Genomic DNA, 19613 nt, shown 5'->3' on the forward strand with positions numbered 1-19613 from the left:
ATCTTTTTTAAAAAGGGTAGCCTAATCTGTTCTTCAGGATTTTTCTGCATTGGGATAGGCCCACAAATCCCTAAACCCACCCACATGGAGACCAGCCAATCAGAGTTAGAGTTTGAGAACTGGGAGTTTTAATTGGATATGAAAGGGAAGGCGGGGCATTTCGGCTTGAATGACTGACGGAGAATCTGCGCCTCCAATGAAAACCGGTTCCGCTTCTCCACCCCTATTATTATGGAAAATAGGTCGTCCAACAACACAGTCCAGGAAGATCACTGACGACGCACCAATGAGTGTGCACACACAGTTTTAATAATGAGTATTATTAGTGATGTACAAAACACACAATCCATAGGCTACCTCAGTAACATTAACTAACATTTTACCTTCTAAATAGTCTATTAATCTTATTACCGACAAAGATTAAATTATTTTCGTACCCTACCCCTACACATAGGCCTTAGCCATCAAATAAAAAAAGTAGTCAGACTGTCAATAAAACTGTGGTTGGCAGTGAAATAAAAAAAGTCCATATTTAACAAAAAAAAATTATATAAATATTGCGGTGTTATTTCAGTTCAAAACAACAGATAGAATAGCCTAGTGTTTCTCTCTTTGGTGTGCAATAAAAATGAAAAAACGATCACTGCAGGGAAATAATTGTCGACATCATTAAACACTACATTTCAAATAGGCTATGCCTACTCTAACACAATGGCTTACGATACAAGTGCCTTCTGTCTTTAAGTGAACTATATTAGACTGTCATCTCGTCATCAAACCCTACAAATATTGGATTATTCTGGAAAAATAACTACAGGCATAGCCTAGGCCTAAACTATAATATAGTCTCCCGTCTCATCAAAAGTTTTCCCTTAATTGAAGGACGTTGGTGCTTCAATACTTTCTTTCATATTAAACAAGTGTACTTAATTAAATCGGCCGTATTTGGTGTGTGAGTTCATCCTGATCCGATTGTATAACTGGAACTACCGCACCCGCCCGGCCTTCGTTTGGGATGTGACAGCCAAAGAACAAATGACTTTCAAATGACAAAGGACGTTGGGACCCATAGTCTTGATATTTTACACTAAAGACTAACTTCATAGAAAAAATAATAATTTCAACAATTTTAAGGTGCTCCTAAAAGGTAAGGTAAGCCTTTAAAAAAATGACCTAGGCTATAGGCTACTCGGACCAAAGCAGGCCTGTAGCCTACTGTGCTCTTGACCAATTGATAATTCGAGTCTGAAACATGTTTAGACTAATAAATATTATATATTATGTACATAGAATTTTACCCTTATCGACAAAAACAAAGTATTTACACAAAATGTCACCCGACAAAACATGAAGATTATAGCTGCATAGCGCGAATCTCTATAGACTTCTATGTCCCGATCCTTGTGCAAGGGTGCATGCCCCTCATAGCGTCCACTGCTCACTTGAGTATTGACCACTTGATTTGATCCTTTGCTGACTGTAATACCTGAAAGGCAAACAAGCAAAAGCATTCATTAAAAAAGGGGAAACTGACGAGGCTATAAAGCTATTCTTTGCATGTTCAACGGGCTCACCAGCGCATGAGGTCCTGCAGTCTTAATTTTCTTCACTCACTGCGTGCACCACCCAGTAGGCCCTACTTACTTCTGATTTAAAGTTAAATGTTATAAATAATTTTGAAAACTACAGCGCAGATATTCTGGACAGATGGACAACAGCTCGGCAAAAAGCAAACACCCACACACGCACACGGCAGTTAAAATTGTTTTTAAGGTTATCGAGAGAGTACATTCAACCACCAGGTGGCGCATGAAACCCATAAATGTCTCATTTTCTTGTCATCTTTCAGGAGGCCACGCCATTATTTTATGCCGGGACTTACAGTGTTTTTGTTTTGCTCTTTACCCTATATTGTATTAAATTAAATGTTGGCAAAAAAGGATGGTAATGGTTAAGATGGTTGCTACACAAGCAATATTAGCTTACATCTGTTAGATTGCAAATATTGCAACTGGTTTGGATACACCAAGGGCCCTATTTTCCTACCTGGCGCATGGCGGAAAGCGGATTATTATCCCAGTGCAATGTATATTCATTGTTTATCTTGCACATCTCTTTTTAGGAGCAATTCGCCAAGGGGTGTGGCAATTAACAACGAAAGATGACATGGATTGGATGAAGGGAGTATTTTATCTTGGTCTCCGATATTAACATAGAAGGTATGCAACTTTGGTCTGTCAAAACATGCTATTTTACAACCCTATTATCAGGACTGGGGAGTAAAACATCCCATTTTAGCAGGTATGTAGCGCCCCCGCATGGTCACCCCCACAGGCTCCAGCAACTTCTTCCTGAATCTCCATGGGTGGAAGCGGGCGGTAATCAGACAAGTACTTTGCATCACAGTCTCTATTTGTGTCATAGTCTGTCTTTGTTAAGAGTCCCGAGACCCGTTTTTTAGTGGTCATCTCAAAGTACAGGATTTACATATGAAGGAAGAAATAACCGTGTTTGCAGTTCACAGTAGCTTTGTGACCCTGTGACCGAACTCTCCTTATTCAACACTGCCAAGGTAAAAATGGTTTTCCCTTCTATGTCATCTTTCAAAGGGGCCCGGAAAGAACAAAAGCGCTTTACAAGCCAAGGTGTTGCTGTTGTTTCTGTACCACTAAGCTGTGATGTAACTTCTGATTTTGAGAATCAGAAAACAGGCAAAACCATTCATAACCAGAAGGCTGCTTGGTTAATATGCCAGCAATACAGAGAGAGAAACAAGGACAGGTGAATGGAGAGCCAAAGAGAAAGAGAGAGAGAAAGGGAGAGAGTGAGTGAGTGAGTGAGTGAGAGAAAGAGAGAGATGAGCTGATTTCAAGAGATGGAATGGGGCGGGGAGTGAGTACAAGCAGACTTACAGTGGTAGTGAGAGCCAGTTTTTCTGTTAGGTGCTGCACAGGGGAGGTAAAGAGGTCAGTCAGTGTGATGAGGAGGCAGTAGATGAGCAAATCAAAATCAATAACAAAGACAGAAGAAAAACAATGGAGCGGGTCTGGCCCAGATTAGGCTCTGATATGGCCCGAGCCCGGCCCGGCACTGAGGAGAGCGAGCCAAATCTGCTCCAGGGTTTGCAGCAATGGTGTGAGGACAGCTACAGTATATGCCACAGAGGAAGGCAGGCAAGTAGGGAGGAATTCAGATGCAATGATGTTAAGGCAGTCCATCTATTGCCTATGTCCCATGCAAGTGTGCAGCGCTAATCTTAATAGCACAGCTATTTCAGACATGTCTGACTACAACTCTAAAATATCTTGCATGCATAATGGATTAGACTGAGTGACATTAACTGATTGAAGTGTTACCAACAGTATGGCTTAAAAACACACACATGCAGGGGATTCCTGGTATTCAGAGATTCTGGAAGATTACCCTTGTTATTTTTAAAGTCTTTCTATGCTGATTGCTGAGCTGTAATGCAAGATACATTTCTATGTAAACAGAGATTAAAGTATTATCTTATATTATTTGTCAAAAAACAAAAGTATGTACTGTGTGCACATATCTGTCAGTGTTGCATATTTTGTGTTGCATCAGTGTGTGTGTGCGTGCGTGTGGGTGTTTGTAAGTGCTTGCATGTCTTGGGCTGTGCATCAGTGTGTCCGTCTCACCTGTGCCACACTCTGCTCTGACAGAGGGTTGTCGTCCGCCTGCCAGAAAGAGAAAGAAAGAAAAAGAGAAACCAACTCAGACACGCCTGTGAGGCTACATTAGGAAAGACTGCACCTTCTCCACCAAAACACCCACATGCCATTCAGACATAACCAGTGGATGCTAAAACCTTGAGCATACAAAAGCTCCCTCATATTTCACAAGCATTCAAGTCCTCCCACAGGATGCTAAGAAAAGATTGAGACTTCAGCGGTGTCCGTACTACTGGTCTCTAGCAAGTGCCAAACAGAGAAAGGCTTTTGTTGCTTTTCTCATTACTTGTGCTGTGCACGTTCTGCTTGTGTCTTCACTAGGATTCAAAATATCAAGAAAGACCACTGATTTGATATCAGTGTGGATGGATCAAACTTTAGGGCCAATATGCATTTTGTCTTCTAGGCTCATTTCCTCATTTAGTTTAACAAGCCTACCTGTTGCATTTTAAATTTAAAAGTTAATCTAATCATTACCAGCATTCCCCATTAGATGTCGCTCTCTCATTTTAACTGCAAAGGCAATCCTGCATTTTTCATTGTTAAAACAATGTGAAAACACAATTTGATGTATGTTAACTACCCACTGTTATCACTGTGAGTAAGCAAATAAAGCAGTACAACAATTCATTTTTAATGAATTAATTACAAGTCAGATTCTTTATAAACTGAAACATGCAGGAGGATAACAACAGGAGGATAAGTGGGATATCGACCCTCTAGGTGTCCAGATTTAGGCTATGGAATGAATGAACTTGGCAAAGGAAACTCTTTACGTCCGTGTCGTCCATTAATAATGTGGGACACCTCGGCGGCTGTTATCCCTTCCTCATGTGCTAAATATCCAGGGAACACACACTGATATTCTATTTGTACAAATGGTAAATGCTACATGTAGATTAAAGGGACGTCTAGAAGGTTATGTAGCATCCCAATTACGTTCTATGCTTATAAATGGCTTTGTAGGACCAGCTGTGCTTTGCAAACTCGAGTATTCCCAGGACTTGAAACTTCACTGGACAAAAACTAACAGCTGGTGAACCCAATTGTTGGTTATTGAAATAACATAATAGGATTGCAATGTGAACGCACAGACCACTTAGTGCAAGTTTGTTCTGTAGCTCCTACTACAATAATAATAAACACAATTTATTTACAAACATTTCTATGTGTTTATTCTATGCTATTGCTATCCAGTTGTTAAGTCATGCTGTGATAATGCACCAAAAAATCTGTTTCTGGGTCCTACTGGGCCCAGAGTGGCCCGTTTTTTTCAAAGATAGCAAAATAAACTTCCCCCACTATTGCGAGTAGCCTACAAGCAAATGGTTATTCTACTACTCACTACTAATCTGCCTTCAAAGCTATACTAATTACTCTGTTAGAGTCAAGTGATTGTTTTTTACCCTCACTAAAACAGAGGTAATGGTGAAAAGGTTCACAGGTTGTGAAAACAGGCTGGTTGCACTAATAAACTTTTTTGGACGAAAGATATGTTGGGCCCGGAAACGATATGGACTTAACAACCGAATACTAATACACACGTCTGTTTTGCACTTCTACTGTATACATAATTACCCTTATTCCAAATTCATTCTGAAGTCTAACCTGTCGTTTATGGATATAACACATTGAAAAACATCCACATGCTCCATCAACCCACTATTTGTGAGAAACTACAGACATGTACTTTTGTGATCTTGGGTGGATTTCCAACACATTTCGATTTCAGCTCTTTTACTGATTTGTAACAGCAAAACATGTAGTTACCAGTTGGCAGAAATAGCAACAAAAGTTACCACTGAACCGTGTATATTTACTGAGAACAAACGTAAACATCCCTCTCTTGTTGAGGCCAGTGTTGGTTATGTGGAAACCCACCCATGGAAGTGTGCATCTCACTGCAAGGCCATGCGCTCACTCCATGCAGGTACCTTCTCTGGGCTTCCCACCCACTCTCTTGGTTTAGAAACCTCTTTGCCCTGCCCCCCTCACCCTTTCTGTCTCCTCTGGCTTGCCGTCCCCTCCCTCCCTCCCTGCAGGGGAGGCGGTGGGACTAAGCATACTGGCTGCTGGAGGACTGCGCCTCCACATTACCGGTGATGTAGTCAAACAGGACAAAGCCAAACGCCTGTTCAGAGCCAGCCTATCAGGGCAAGGCAAATGAAGATGTGTTTTTTTTTTTGTCTGTTTGTTTTATTTTGTGAGTAATGAATTGGTGTAGGAAAATGTAGAAAATGGGAGAGGTCTCAGAAGTATCAAAAGTTCTGGCCACGGGTCTTACCCTGTAGTTGACTTTCTCCACCACCTGCTGTGGGTCACTCTCCAAAATTACCCTGACAACAAGATCAACAAGAGACCCATCAAACAAACAACATCAGCCTGTGAACAAAGTTTAAAATAGGACATACCGGTAAATAAGTCAAAATTCATTAATATAGCCATTCTGAATATTGATCTATCTATTAATTTAAAGTAACTGAACTAAATAAATAAATAAATAAATATACTGTATCAAGGGCCGTTTACAGCAAGAACGATAACTATAACGGCAAAAAAATATCGTTCTAGCTAATACGAATGACAACATTAACTATAACGACATGAAGAATGATATCGTTGGGGATCACTTTCAGATCAATTTTGAGAACGATAAAAAGCTGACAGCCAATCAGAAACCATCAAATTTTAACCATTACATTCATCAACACAAAGAGATACTTTTCTTATCGTTGGTCAGTGTGGATGCTTTCGTTATGGTTATAGTTATAGTTATAGGTTATTGTTCCTGGTATGACCGGCCCTTTACACCAGTTTGATTTATTGTTTAGAGAGAGGAGGTCATTTTTTCTTCAACATCACTGCACGAGATCCATATTGTCCACAGATGACTTCCCAGTGTCAGTGACCAAGATACTGGCAATTAATTATTTTTACCCAAAAGGCTGTCCTCCCAGAATAGGAATTTCCCTGATTGTTTTGAACGGTGTTACACCTGTTGTGAAACGGAATACTGCAGGTGTCTCAAAGTCGGCCCTGCAGGTTTACTTGGCCCATATTACATGCCCTCCACACCCATCTATTTTCTCCTACCACCCAACTATTTTCCAGCTTTCTAGACTTCTGTGGTGAAATTCGACAACCACTCTCACCCGCCATCGATGATCTCATCCACCACCAGGAAGACTCCATCCATGTTATCCAGCAGACACCTCCTCTCCACGTTCTTCCTGTGAGGAGGAGACACAGACTGTTGAACAGGGGAGGTTTAGTGTGTTATTGCATTTATTAATGAGGCAGGCCCCGTCATGTCACTCAAACCAAACCAAGTCATAATAGGAGATCTGCGGAGGGTTAAGGAGAGGAGATCTAAGGAGAAGGAGATACTGTATGCGGAGGGTAAGTGCAACCCATGTTATTATATACAAAATAGTCATTTGTGCAACCATACTCAATTCCTTATTAGACATTAATGCCCGTGAAAGGTGCAGGTTGGAGGCAGAATAGCACTGGATGTATGAAAGGAAAGGAGCAGTACTTTTGTTTAGTATTTATTATGAAGGTTTTTGTTGTGTTTTCACTTTGTGTTTTGAATAATTTTGTGCATGCAGGTCCCCCCTCTGATCAGTTTATCAGACATACAATGTAAGACTCAGACTAAAAGCTTTCAGACCATCACACACACACACTCACTAAGGCTGACACTGTTACAGTATATATTTAGTATATTCTTTATATTCTACTGTCCTTATTGCTTAGTTGTGTTTTTATATTATATACTTTGAATTACTTTTTCTGCTGTTAGTGAATGTGTGTGTTGTCTGTATGCTACTGAGACCTTGAATTTCCCCTGGGGATCAATAAAGTGTCTATCTATCTATCTATCTATACACCAGCGACAGTTAGTCCTCTCTAACTGGCCATGCCTCTTAGGCATGACCACTCATGGGTTCACTACTCACTGTGTGCATCACTGATGATGCCGCTGCACCCCCCCCCCCCCCCCCCCCACACACACACACACAACCTCCCTTGCACTCACTGACTCCACGTAGCATCATGCTTCAGCCCATATCTGTATCCTCTACCCCTTCCTCCCTCCTTGCTTGCATGTACATTTGCCCATAGACCTTTTTCCTTTTTATATCCCATTTCTCCCCACATGGACAATTTTCAACGTTTTAATCATTTTCACTTATGTTTTAAATAAGCTTTCAGTGTGTGTTTTTCATTGCTTATGAAGAACTCTGATTTAAATTCTGATGCAATTTTGTTCGTGATTGTTTTACAGACCACACAAGTTACTGTGTATGGGCCAAGACTAATCAGTTCATTTTTGTATGTTTGTTATAATCTTGTTCTGTTTTCATAGCATTTATTCATCATCACCCCCCCCCCCCCACACACACACACACACACACACACACACGTATGGAAAGGCAAACAATGTGGCAATCAACAGGCCATTACTATTTTGGTGTGAGCCCTGCCCATGCAAACATGACTAATGTCTTTCCCCACTTCAGGGTGTGTCAGATTTAGAGCTGCTCAGCGCTTTTTCAAAGCCTAATGGAAGTGTGCTGTTTAGTTCTCTGTTTCGCCACAATCTCACACACACACACACACACACACAGAGAGAGTGAGAGAGAGAAAGAGAGAGTACGGGGGGGGGGGGGGGGGGGGGGGGTAACTGCATTCGTTTCTATGGTTACGGTACCAGGCTTTGCCAAGCAGCTGTAGTTTAGTGATTATGGGACCAAAATTGAAGAAGGAAACACACTGATGATGTACATCAGAAAACAACATTGTCTTCCAGCCATTATAATAAATCATCTTATTTCTGTTATTAGTGTTTCAGTGACACACTGGCATCCTCTATTATTAGCATATTATATCTGTGTTAAGAGAGTGGCATATTATATCTGTGTTAAGAGAGTGGCAACACATTGATTGCCGTTATTTGATGATGAAAAATGATTTGATAATGACGATAATGATTTGATAATGACCTTCGGTAGCTTATGAATGTGTGTAGAACTTACCTTAAGATTTGACTAAGTGATTCAAACAGGCAATTCAGGACAGCCATCAGCATAAGCTACAAAAGTCAAGAGAAAGATAGAGAGACCAAACACAATACACGATTAACTGGACAAATCCAGACATTGAGGGATGTGCATAAAGAGTGGGAATAGACGTAAACTGTATTAAAAAAGGAAATGGAACAGATATCAGGACTAAAAAGAGAGCGGGAGTGGGGAAGAGGAAGAGGTGTGTCCATGTTATTCTCACAGATCTGGCTCTCCTCAAACAAAACGATACGACTTTGCAGTGATAATGTGGACAAAGAATGCCGCCTTAGTGGCCTAGTAACAGGGCGCTGCGTTGCGCTGCCATGCACTGCATACCTCGTTCTCCTGGGCACTGCCGACCACGTAGAAGAACAGATCAATGCTGCCCTTGTAGACAATTGTCATCCCTTCCAAGAAGGCAATCTCATCTGCTCAGAGACAGAGAGTCAGAAAGAGAGTGAGAGAGAGAGAGAGAGAGAGAGAGAGAGAGAGAGAGAGAGAGAGAGAGAGAGAGAGAGACAGAGAGAGGAAGGAGAGTATGGAGATAAGACAGATGGAAGAAGCAGAATGAGAAAATGGATCCAAGCGGCGAAGAAAACACAATGAGAACAGGGAATGGCTGGACATGAGGGAGCAGTGCTGATTTAGGTTTGTAGGTTTGTGAGGTATAGATAAGAGGGGGGTGAAAGGTGATCATGCTGGCCACACCTGAAGGCCAGGTGGAGCCTTCGATTTCTTTGACCATGATGCCACAACGAAAAAAGCTGTCAGTCAGGAACAGGTTCTCTACTCTTTTGTCAGCCGTAATCCAAGCTCTGAACCCCTTGAGGATCGAGACATGGCTTTACAGTCACACAACAAAAAGTAGACCTTGCCAATCAGCACACGGGAGAAGTCTCACATTAACAAAGTTGACCAATAGGATCACAGCTGACACTACCACCTTCATTCATCGGAATAACTTGTGGGCCACTGGCGACGATTGAGAATAGCTCTCTGAAATAAAACCAGGGCATTTGTTGAATGTATATGCCCACAAATTCTATGTTCTATGGCTTCCAATTTTGATAGAGGAGCCAGCTGACATTGTCTTGAGAGTTGTAGCAAAGACGTTTGGACCGCTTGAGAAAGCATTATCTCTACACCCCATCAATGCTCCACATGCCCATCATTGAGGTGTATACGAGGGCCTTTTCCAGCTGTCTATCTAATCACCGGCAAAAACTGAGGCACTTACTGTCAGCTTTGTGGGTCTTGTTGAAGACATTCTTCTCAAAACTTCTCTGTTCCTTCATAGATGGGTAAAGGTCAGGATCGTAGTACTAGAAAAAGGTGAATCAGATAGGAAATATATAATGCATGTCTGAGTGCACGTTTTTCTTTGAAGAAAGACTGATAGTGTTTGGAAACAAGATATACAAGATGTTCAGTCCTATAGGCTCAAAAGCTTGCATAGATAATGTTTGATTGGCAGTGTGAAATTAGATGAATGTAATGTAATGCAATTTTACCTTCGACAGAAGTCTGTTCCCATCATTGTCCAAAATAAATACAGCCTTCACTGTGTATAGTGAAGGTTCCTGAAAACAATTTAAAAATATATCAAAGCCTGGTAACATTTCAAAATCAGAGAAGGCAGGATCAAATCAACAAAGAACACAGGAATCTGTCAACATTCAAGGAATCAGAGACATATGGTTTAGTGATTTGTCTTCATCCATTGCTGCCGAGTTGTTCCGAGCCAAAGTTCTGTTATGCACTGACTACAACTGACTTAGAGTCTTAGTGTATCACAGAACTTCGGCCAAGAGAACAGAGAGGGGGCTGGTAAATATTAACCTCAGAGATGTTAGCATGACGGTGACTCTCTCCTGCCTGGTTCAATGTGATGCCATATGGAGAGGAACGTAACTGTAGAACTTCAAAATGTGCCATTCCCTGGAAATTGACTCCACCTTCTGTTGTACATATCGGTAAGGGCCTTGGCAGAAGGCTTTTACTGAATTAAAAATTACATACACTAGATACACTAGAGGTCTAAGAGAGATTACCTTCGATGTGAAGATAAATGCGAAGGAATGCAACTATACTGGAAATGTGATCAATGAATTCCAAATCTCAGCCATATAAAAGTATTTAACCTATAGGCTACTTCGTTTGGTTAAGGGCACTAGTTGAAATAGACAAAAAATATCAATGAAAGTGTCACGTTTAAGGGTGACACGACATTTGAGACACCTGTGGATTGAAAAAACTCTGCACCACAACCGAAAGAGAGCCGCGGCAGCACACGTTTTGCAAACTGAGTGAAACGACATACCGAAGACGTGGCATCCACGTCCCACTCGGTACAGCCTCGGATTGGTCTGCTGCGCTCAGTTTAATAAGTTTGTGCTGTTGTAGGACAAAGTATTGCAAGTGTGTTCTAAGAAATACTTGATCCATCATGAAAGAGATCGTAACAACGTTCCACATTTCATTAGAATAGTTATGATAATTTTGGTGTAGGCTAGGATTTTACTTTGAGCCTGCACCTATAGCCTATTCAGTGAACTGACTGGCAACTGTTCGAGAGTTAGGCTATGCGACACTAGATTAAGCTATTCCTCGTCAGGAAATGAAAAGTGCAACATTGGCTGCAACATTGTTAACAATACACAATGGCAAGCAATGCAACAATGTCGTTCATTTAAAATGGTCAAGCATTTCAAAAGTAGAAGAGGTAGGCTATCCATCTGGTTTTACAGCCTTTTAGCTTAACTCAACGAGGTTCAATGTTCCACATAACGTCCGAGAGCGCATTTTAAACCTATATTTTGAACGCCATGTTTGTTAAAGGACATGATGCAATCAAGTTTGAATATTTTATGGATAACATTAAATATTTGCAAATTACTGACCAGAGCCACAGAGTCCATGGTGTTGTTCCTGTGTTGACGTGGACAGGTTTGAGCTGTCATTACAGCAGACCTCGTAGAATCCTCTGACTCACGAGTGGGCGGATCTAACTGTGGATAGGCTGCTAGATTTACTGAAACTGAACCACTGAGGACACCATTTGGGCTCTGCGGAGGTGCCAGCTGGCACTCTTGTCATACAGTATAAGAACCAAAATGGCGTTTTCCGACAAACTAATGTTAGACATAGCCTATTTTAATCCATGCAACAGGGTTTTCTTCATTTAAGTGTTCGATGGTTTAAAAACCTACAGCAACGATGCAGTCAAAGTAAAGTTAGGCTATATATGGAGGTTGCCATGTTGGTGTTGCCATTATAAATAATTTACAGTGATTAAAGATCCGTAATCTCGCCTGCTATTTGACTTTTGCATAACGTCTGGCATTGTAGGTAGGTCAGTGACCGCCTTCTGGAGGGGCCTGTTGACCAACAGTTTATAGCTTAGGCTACCATCCAACAAGAGTGTTGGTTTCTTGTGGTGCTTTTTACATCTATTACAGAAAATGAATTATTCAAAGTCAGTCACTAAACATCTGATTGTTCTTTTGCCTAATTCCATTCTTGCTGTGTAACTTTATTTGCTTACATGTTAAAATGCTATACTGCAAACAAAATCCTGCAGGTTGGGCCTAGTTGACAGTCATCTGAAATTAAACTCAGATTATAGGCCTCGCCCACGTTGACAGTCCCCAACACCGGGAAACATACATCAGATAGTCTCTGCATCTGGGAATCCTGATCTTTGTAATACACGTGCACATCATTGCATCCCTGGGATATTTTGTGCTCATTGTATGGATTACAGTTCTGGCTTCAAATCTCAGATCCGGTAGCCTAATAGAGTCAGTCACACTGAATAGAACGCCAGTTATAAAAGTGTGTTGACACTGCAATGGACCAGTCAAACTTCAACCTTTTACTTGCTTCAGTACAATTTTGAAAAATAGGACTCATCAAAATATCACACACACAACCACACTCACAGTTAGCAGAACTCTTCGCACCTTTTGTAAAATTGAACTTTTGCCAAAATTATATAATAATTTATAAAAAACTTGGTTATGTTACCGTATCATTCACACATTGGTCAATCTGATTTTGTTTGAAACAGTTACTTCAGAACACTTTTTAAATGTACACTTTTCTAATGATATAGCCTGAATTTGTTCATTTCAGGGATACTATAGAAGTAAAGTACATGAATATTTTGACAAAACACAACACACAAGAACAGTCCTGTACACTGACATACATACATACACATACACACATTTGGTATACCTTGCTAGTACTGGCTTTTGCCTTCAGACCTCCTTAATTCATTGTGGCATAGATTCAACAAGGTGCGGCAAACATTCCTCAGAGATTTTGGTGCATTTTGACATGATTGGGGCAGCCGTGGCCTACTGTTTAGCACTTCGGACTTGTAACTGGAGGGTTGCCGGTTCGAACCCCGACCAGTAGGCACGGCTGAAGTGCCCTTGAGCAAGGCACCTAACCCCTCACTGCTCACCGAGTGCCGCTGTTGTTGCAGGCAGCTCACTGCGCCGGGATTAGTGTGTGCTTCACCTCACTGTGTGTTCACTGTGTGCTGAGTGTGTTTCACTAATTCACGGATTGGGATAAATGCAGAGACCAAATTTCCCTCGGGATCAAAAGAGTATATATATTTATACTTATACTTACTTGATAGCGTCACACAGTTGCTGCAGATTCTGTGAGGTGCAGCCTCCTGTTACGCGACATCCCAACGGTGCTCTATTGGAGTGAGATCTGGTGACTGTGGAGGCCATTTGAGTACAGTGAATTCACTGTCATGTTCAAGACATCAGTTAGAGATGTTTCAAGCTTTGTGGCATGGCACATTATCCTGCTGCTAGTAACCATCAGAAGATCCATACTCTGTGGTCATTAAAGGGATGGACATGGTCAGCAACAATACGCTGGCAGGTGACAAATAAACTAGATGTACCGCATAGCGGTACAAAATATGACTGCCGCTCAGTCCTGTATATCCATTCCGCGAAAATAAATCACACTTCAATTTGTCTCCATATTTTACTCCATCCCCCACTCTTGAAACTTTTGTGTATGCTTGTTTGGCATGCCTGAGTGTGTGTGTGCGGCTGCACAGAAAGTAGCCTACTGGTGCTGAAAAGGTGAATAGATTGTAGAATAGCCAAAGAAGATGTAGCATTGTTATAAAACCTTTAAAATCTCTAAACAATCACAAGTAGGGCAGTTCATCACAGTTCATCCATTGCAACTGGATTGATGAAAGGTCACTTAGACCTGTAGGCTACATTGTATTTGGGAAAAGCAAAAGGTATCAGCATAATGTTATTATTTTTTTTTTTATGTATTTATAAACAAAAACATCTGTCAGTTCCATGCCGTTTTCAACAGCTATCAAAAACAAAGGTCATTTTTGGATGGATGGATTTTTTGTGAATGTTTCTTCTTCTACATAAGATTTTAGTCATCTTTAGTTCATGTAATACTTTATTGTCAATGCACAAATTAAGTAACAGTAGTCTGAAACTAAATGCTGTTTTACATCTAACCAGTGGTGCAAATAACTGACATGTCCAATTGGGCCTTGATGAAATGCGTCGCTAGACTGTTCATACACATTTTAACTTTTGTCCGTTATTGTTCGTGCAAATATAGGCTGATTCATGTTCCCTTGCATTGTGTAACTGAGGTCCATGGCTAGTCTGGCTTTCATCAGACCAAGCTCAATCTTTTAAGAAATAAAAAAATAAAAATAGCGGGCAGATCAGGCTGGGTTCACCCAGCCTAGTCCATAGGCACCCGATATTGTTTAATTTTCCGATTGAGATATACACGCTCTGGCTATTCTAAATGCAAAAATGCATCAGGGAGTTATGACAAAACTGTAACAAACTAGATCCTAATAGAAAGCTGTTAGCTTCCCTAAGCTACAGGATTATAAGGTAGGCCTATTTACAACATAAATTGTCAATAGGCTATGCTGGCGACACAAATAAAATCTCCTTTGGAAACCAATGGCTTACGCCTTACAGTATCAAGCGGACTTAAACTGCCATATCGTGGCGAAAAGTTGTAATAACATTCACGCAGCTCCATGAGTCAAGGAAAGCGCGAATGAAGTAGCCACTTCTAAATAGGACCCACTACACAGTAGCTTAAGGTGTGTTGCTAAAGCAGCCATAATGAAATGAAGGTGTCATTGTTTGGATACTTCACACACACGTGCTTTTTAATTTCACAGACTACAACTACCAAGCTGGAATCAAAGCACATCGATTCCCCTCTCACACCCTGCACGCACTTAAAACAAAATAAACAGGCATCTAAGTCTCACGCATGTATAGGCAAAACTGTATCAGACCGGTGTAACGTTGGTAAATCTTCCATTGCACAGAATGATTTTGTAGCACGTGCAATAAATGACAGTCGAAAGATACAAACAGTGCTGCTATCAATTTGCTTGGTATAACCGCATTTATAGTTTTCTACAAATGCAATCAATCAAATTGGCCTCCATCACTCAACCAACGCTAACGGTAACATTACCTAGGTCGTTATTGATATAAGATTAACGTACCTGCAGTAAAAGCCAAGCATGTCCGATAAACATCCTCAGATTTATTTCGGCTTCAAGAAGAAATGGGAATTACACTTCATGTGAACCCCGGGGACGAAACGAAATTTTTTCCGTAAAAGTCTAGTGGGGCTACATACCCACCAAATTTCATGTGCCCCGGTGGTTCGGTGTCCCGGGTATCTTTGACCAAGAATTCAGGAAATAGATGACGGGAAAAATTCTTGAATTGTGTGCGTGTACAAGTTTATGTTTATGTGTGTGGGTGTGTGTGTGTGTGTATGTGCGTACTTGTGTGTTTGCCTGCGTATGTGTGTTTGTGCATGTGCATGCATGCGTACATATGTCTACTGTGTGAGTATGTGTCATACGTATGATTACTGTAAATGTATGTGTGTGCGTGTGTATCTGTTTATGCACATGTGTGCACATGGAATGGGTTAACATGACCCCTGGAGGCAAACATACGGAAAAAATTGGTCATCCTAGGCCCTAAGGTTCTCAAGATATTCACAGAAAACTGTGTCTGCCCTACCCTCCTTTCGGGGGGTGCAGTCCAGCGGGGGGGGGGGGGGCTACAGATCAAAACGAAAAACGATGGTTCCATGCTATCCATATGGGGTTACATGCCCACCAAGTTTCGTCTACCCCGGTCTTTCAGTGTCCCGGGAATCCTTGACGGAAATTTGGACATGCGAAAAAGGAAAAAAAAGAAAAAAAAAAAAAAAAAAAAAAAATCTGACTAAACCTATATGACCGCTGCTTCGCTGCGTGGCGGTCATAATGATATAGTAGTATAATTTTAGTATAATTTGTATTTTAGTATATTTAGTATATTCTTTATCTTCTACTGTCCTTATTGCTTAGTTGTGTTTTTATATTATATACTTTTAATTACTTTTTTCTGCTGTTAGTGAATGTGTGTGTATGCTACTGAGACCTTGAATTTTCCCTTGGGGATCAATAAAGTATCTATCTATCTATCTATCTATCTATCTATCTTCTATCTATCTATCTATCTATCTAAATGATGCTCAATTGGTACTAAGTAGACCAAAGTCTGCCAAGAAACACTCTGCCACACTATTACATCACCACCACCAGCCTGGACTATTGATACAAGGCAGGATAGATCCATGCCTTTGTGTTATTTACACCAAATTCTGATCCTACCATCCAGATGTTGCAGCAGAAACCTTCAGGCTCTTCAGACAGGGTGACAATTTTCCAATCTACTGTCCAATTTTGGTGAGCCTGTGCAAATTGTAGCCTGTTTCCTGTTATTAGCTGACCATAGTGTTAACCATTGTGGTTTGCTTCAAGGTTCCACTGTGTTGTGTGTTCAGAGATGCTCTTCTGCATAGGCTACCTTGGTTGTAACAAGTGGTTATTTGAGTTACTGCCTTTCTTTCTGCTCGAATCAATCTGGTTTGACTCCTGGTATCACCAAGGCATTTTCAGATGTTAATCACTGGATATTTTTTTGTTTTCGGACCATTCTCTGTAAACCCGAGAGATTGATGTACGTGAAAATCCCAGTAGATCAGCAGTTTCTGAATTACTCATACAAGCCCATCTGGCACTGACAATAATTGTTGTCGCTGTTGTTGCCGGCAGCTCACTGCGCTGGGATTAGTATGTGTTTCACTAATTCACGGATTGGGATAAATGCAGAGACCAAATTTCCCTCATGGGATCAAAAGACTATATATACTTATACATGTTGGTTATTGTCTTCTTTGTTTACATAGCCTACGCCTCCAGGTCCTATACCTGGTACCTAGATCTCTTCCCCTTCCATTAATATTACCTTCCCTATCTGTTGGAAACAGATACTCACTTGTTGCCTTTTACAGTGATTATAGGCCTGATTGATGAGTTTATATTTATGCACCTGATCTCCACCTTCCGACTCTTTTTAGATGAGTTTATGATGCAGGACATCTCCAGGTCATCTCCACTTAGGAACAGTTACTTACTGAGGCCATACGATTGTTTAACTCTATGCACAAGCACTTTAATGACAAAATAAACTATACCACAGCACACATTTTACCATTCAAATTTTGTATAAAATATATGATAACTGTCCATGCCACGTTTTTGTGTATGTTTAGGTGCACATATTGTTTGTCATTATTGTCATTATTATCGTTTTAAGACCTGCACTAAGGCACATGGCAAGTAATCTAATCTAGACAATGGCGAAGAAGAGACATTATGTGAGATTTTGCTGACATTGCACTTTTTGTATGTTGGCCTCCAGGGGCCATGTCAACCCATCCCATATCCACTCATTTGATGTATAGCGCCACCTAGTTAAAAATTAAAAAGCAAAAATGAGGCATTGTAATCACAGGTATCTTTGGCTGACAGGTTCAAAACTGCACAGAATTTGAAGTGTAGGATCATTATGATACCCTCTGAATCCATGCCAAGTTTCGTTTATGGGTCACCATACAATAAATTAATATATGTAGACATTTAGTGACTGTACACTACACATGTACATACACACACACACATAAAGATACACCCATACACATGCAGGCACACACACACACACACACATAAACACACAGTCAAGTCAAGTTTATTTATATAGCACATTTCATACACAGAGGTCATTCAATGTGCTTTACATAAACAAAAGCAAACAGGAATAGCTGATAAAAGCATGAAAGGGCAAAAGTCAAAGAATAGTTTAAAAAGTGAAGAATGAAAAAAAAATAAGAAAACATAAAACACACAAAGTACATAAAAGCATAAAAAGGGCAATAGTTTAGAAGTGTTTAAAAAGTAATAATTAAAACATAAAAAAACAACATAAATGATTATACTAGCACCCAGTGTGCAGCAGCACTCTATGGAGATGCTTTAAGTAGTTCCAAACTGTGCGCGCACACATATTTCCTTTCAGGGCCAACATGGCCGACCACAGGGCTCAATAGTCCCCCTCATGGAGTATAAACACCCAAATAGTTAACACTCAGTTTCAGAGAAACACGGTAGCTGTAACTCTCGAACCACAAAGAACGAGCTGTTACACTCTGACTTTGCCCAATCTGTCTATTCTGTTAGAATGACAACACAACTACCTGACAGAATCCCCCTTTGCCCAACTAAGGACAGCAATAGTGCTACAAAGAACAATAGCCTACTCACCCGAAAGCTGTACACGCCTTCCAGACCTCTCAGGTCTCAGGAGAATACTTGTTTGTAAAACCTACTGTTAAAACTAAACATGGTGAAGCAGTGTTTAGTTGCTATGCAGTTCAGCTCTGGAACCAACTTTCAGATGAGATCAAAGTTGCCCCAACTGTAGCCAGTTTCAAATCTAGACTTAAGACCAAATTTTTCCGAGATGCTTTCTGCTAACTGATCAAATGTTCATTGCACAGTTCACAGAGCACCTAGGCATACGTACGCACATGTACACACACAGGCACGCACGCACACACATAAACGCATACATGTACATGCACACATGCAAAAACACACCCATACGGACACACAAACACACGCAAGCACACACACACGCATACACACCCCATTACCCCCACTCACAAGCGAACACACACACGCACGCACAGACACATAAAACACGCACACACATGCAGGCAAGCAGACACACACACACACACACACACACACACACACACACACACACACACACACACCATTACCCCCACACACACACTCACAAGCGAAAACACACACACACAGAGAAGCACACATATACACAAAAGCAAACGCACCCTCATTTACATAAACAAAAGTTGCAACAGTAGGGATGGAGTAGGAGATGGAGACAAATTGAGAAGCGTGATTTATCTTTACAGAGAGAATGTGCAGGACTGAGCTGCGGTCGTATTTCGTACCGATTCGCGGCACATCTAGTTCTAGTAAAGCCTGTAAGGCAGGGGTCCCCAACCTTTTATGTACCATGGACCGGTTTGATTCCTATTTTTTTTCACGGACCAGCGGGGGGGGGAACTCCAGTTATGTTTGAACAGTGAAGGTAACGATCTCTTGTGAAAAACGTGAACTTGAAGAAGTGAAAATTGAACAATATGAACTATGAATATTGAACAACTTGAAGCTACATCTATAAGTGTGTACATGCTTAACAAAATATGGGAACAAAACATAAACGTGCATTACGAATATAATCAGTGGGAGCCCTGCTTGTTTCCCTGCAACAAGAAGCTTCCATCTGGGGGTGATGGAAGACAGTGACACCCTCAGTGTGTTTGAAATGTCCAGTCGATTGCGCAATTTGTCTAGTTGCAGTCATTG

At 40.9% G+C, this 19613-nt stretch overlaps 1 protein-coding gene across 3 annotated transcripts; it reads right to left on the minus strand.

The window, feature by feature from the left end:
* Positions 1 to 287: 287 nt before the first annotated feature.
* Positions 288 to 11748, minus strand: copz2 (COPI coat complex subunit zeta 2). 3 transcript variants are annotated; one of them, XR_006030579.1, is made up of 10 exons: positions 11668 to 11748; positions 10279 to 10347; positions 10005 to 10089; positions 9104 to 9195; positions 8738 to 8793; positions 6848 to 6925; positions 5980 to 6031; positions 5691 to 5841; positions 3663 to 3701; positions 288 to 1486 (listed from the first exon to the last, which is right to left on the minus strand). XR_006030579.1 is itself a non-coding variant. In XM_042084789.1 (10 exons), the coding sequence occupies exons 1-10, from the start codon at positions 11725 to 11727 to the stop codon at positions 1439 to 1441; spliced, it is 612 nt and encodes a 203-aa protein (XP_041940723.1). In that variant the 5' UTR covers positions 11728 to 11748; the 3' UTR covers positions 288 to 1438. The 3 variants fall into 3 exon arrangements, 2 of the variants coding, with proteins under 2 accessions (XP_041940723.1, XP_041940724.1); XM_042084789.1 differs by lacking the exon at positions 5691 to 5841 and adding an exon at positions 2913 to 2945; XM_042084790.1 differs by lacking the exon at positions 5691 to 5841.
* Between the last annotated feature and the right edge of the window lie 7865 nt (positions 11749 to 19613).

The sequence above is a fragment of the Alosa sapidissima genome, chromosome 3, assembly GCF_018492685.1.
Source record: "Alosa sapidissima isolate fAloSap1 chromosome 3, fAloSap1.pri, whole genome shotgun sequence".
NCBI lineage: Eukaryota > Metazoa > Chordata > Actinopteri > Clupeiformes > Clupeidae > Alosa > Alosa sapidissima.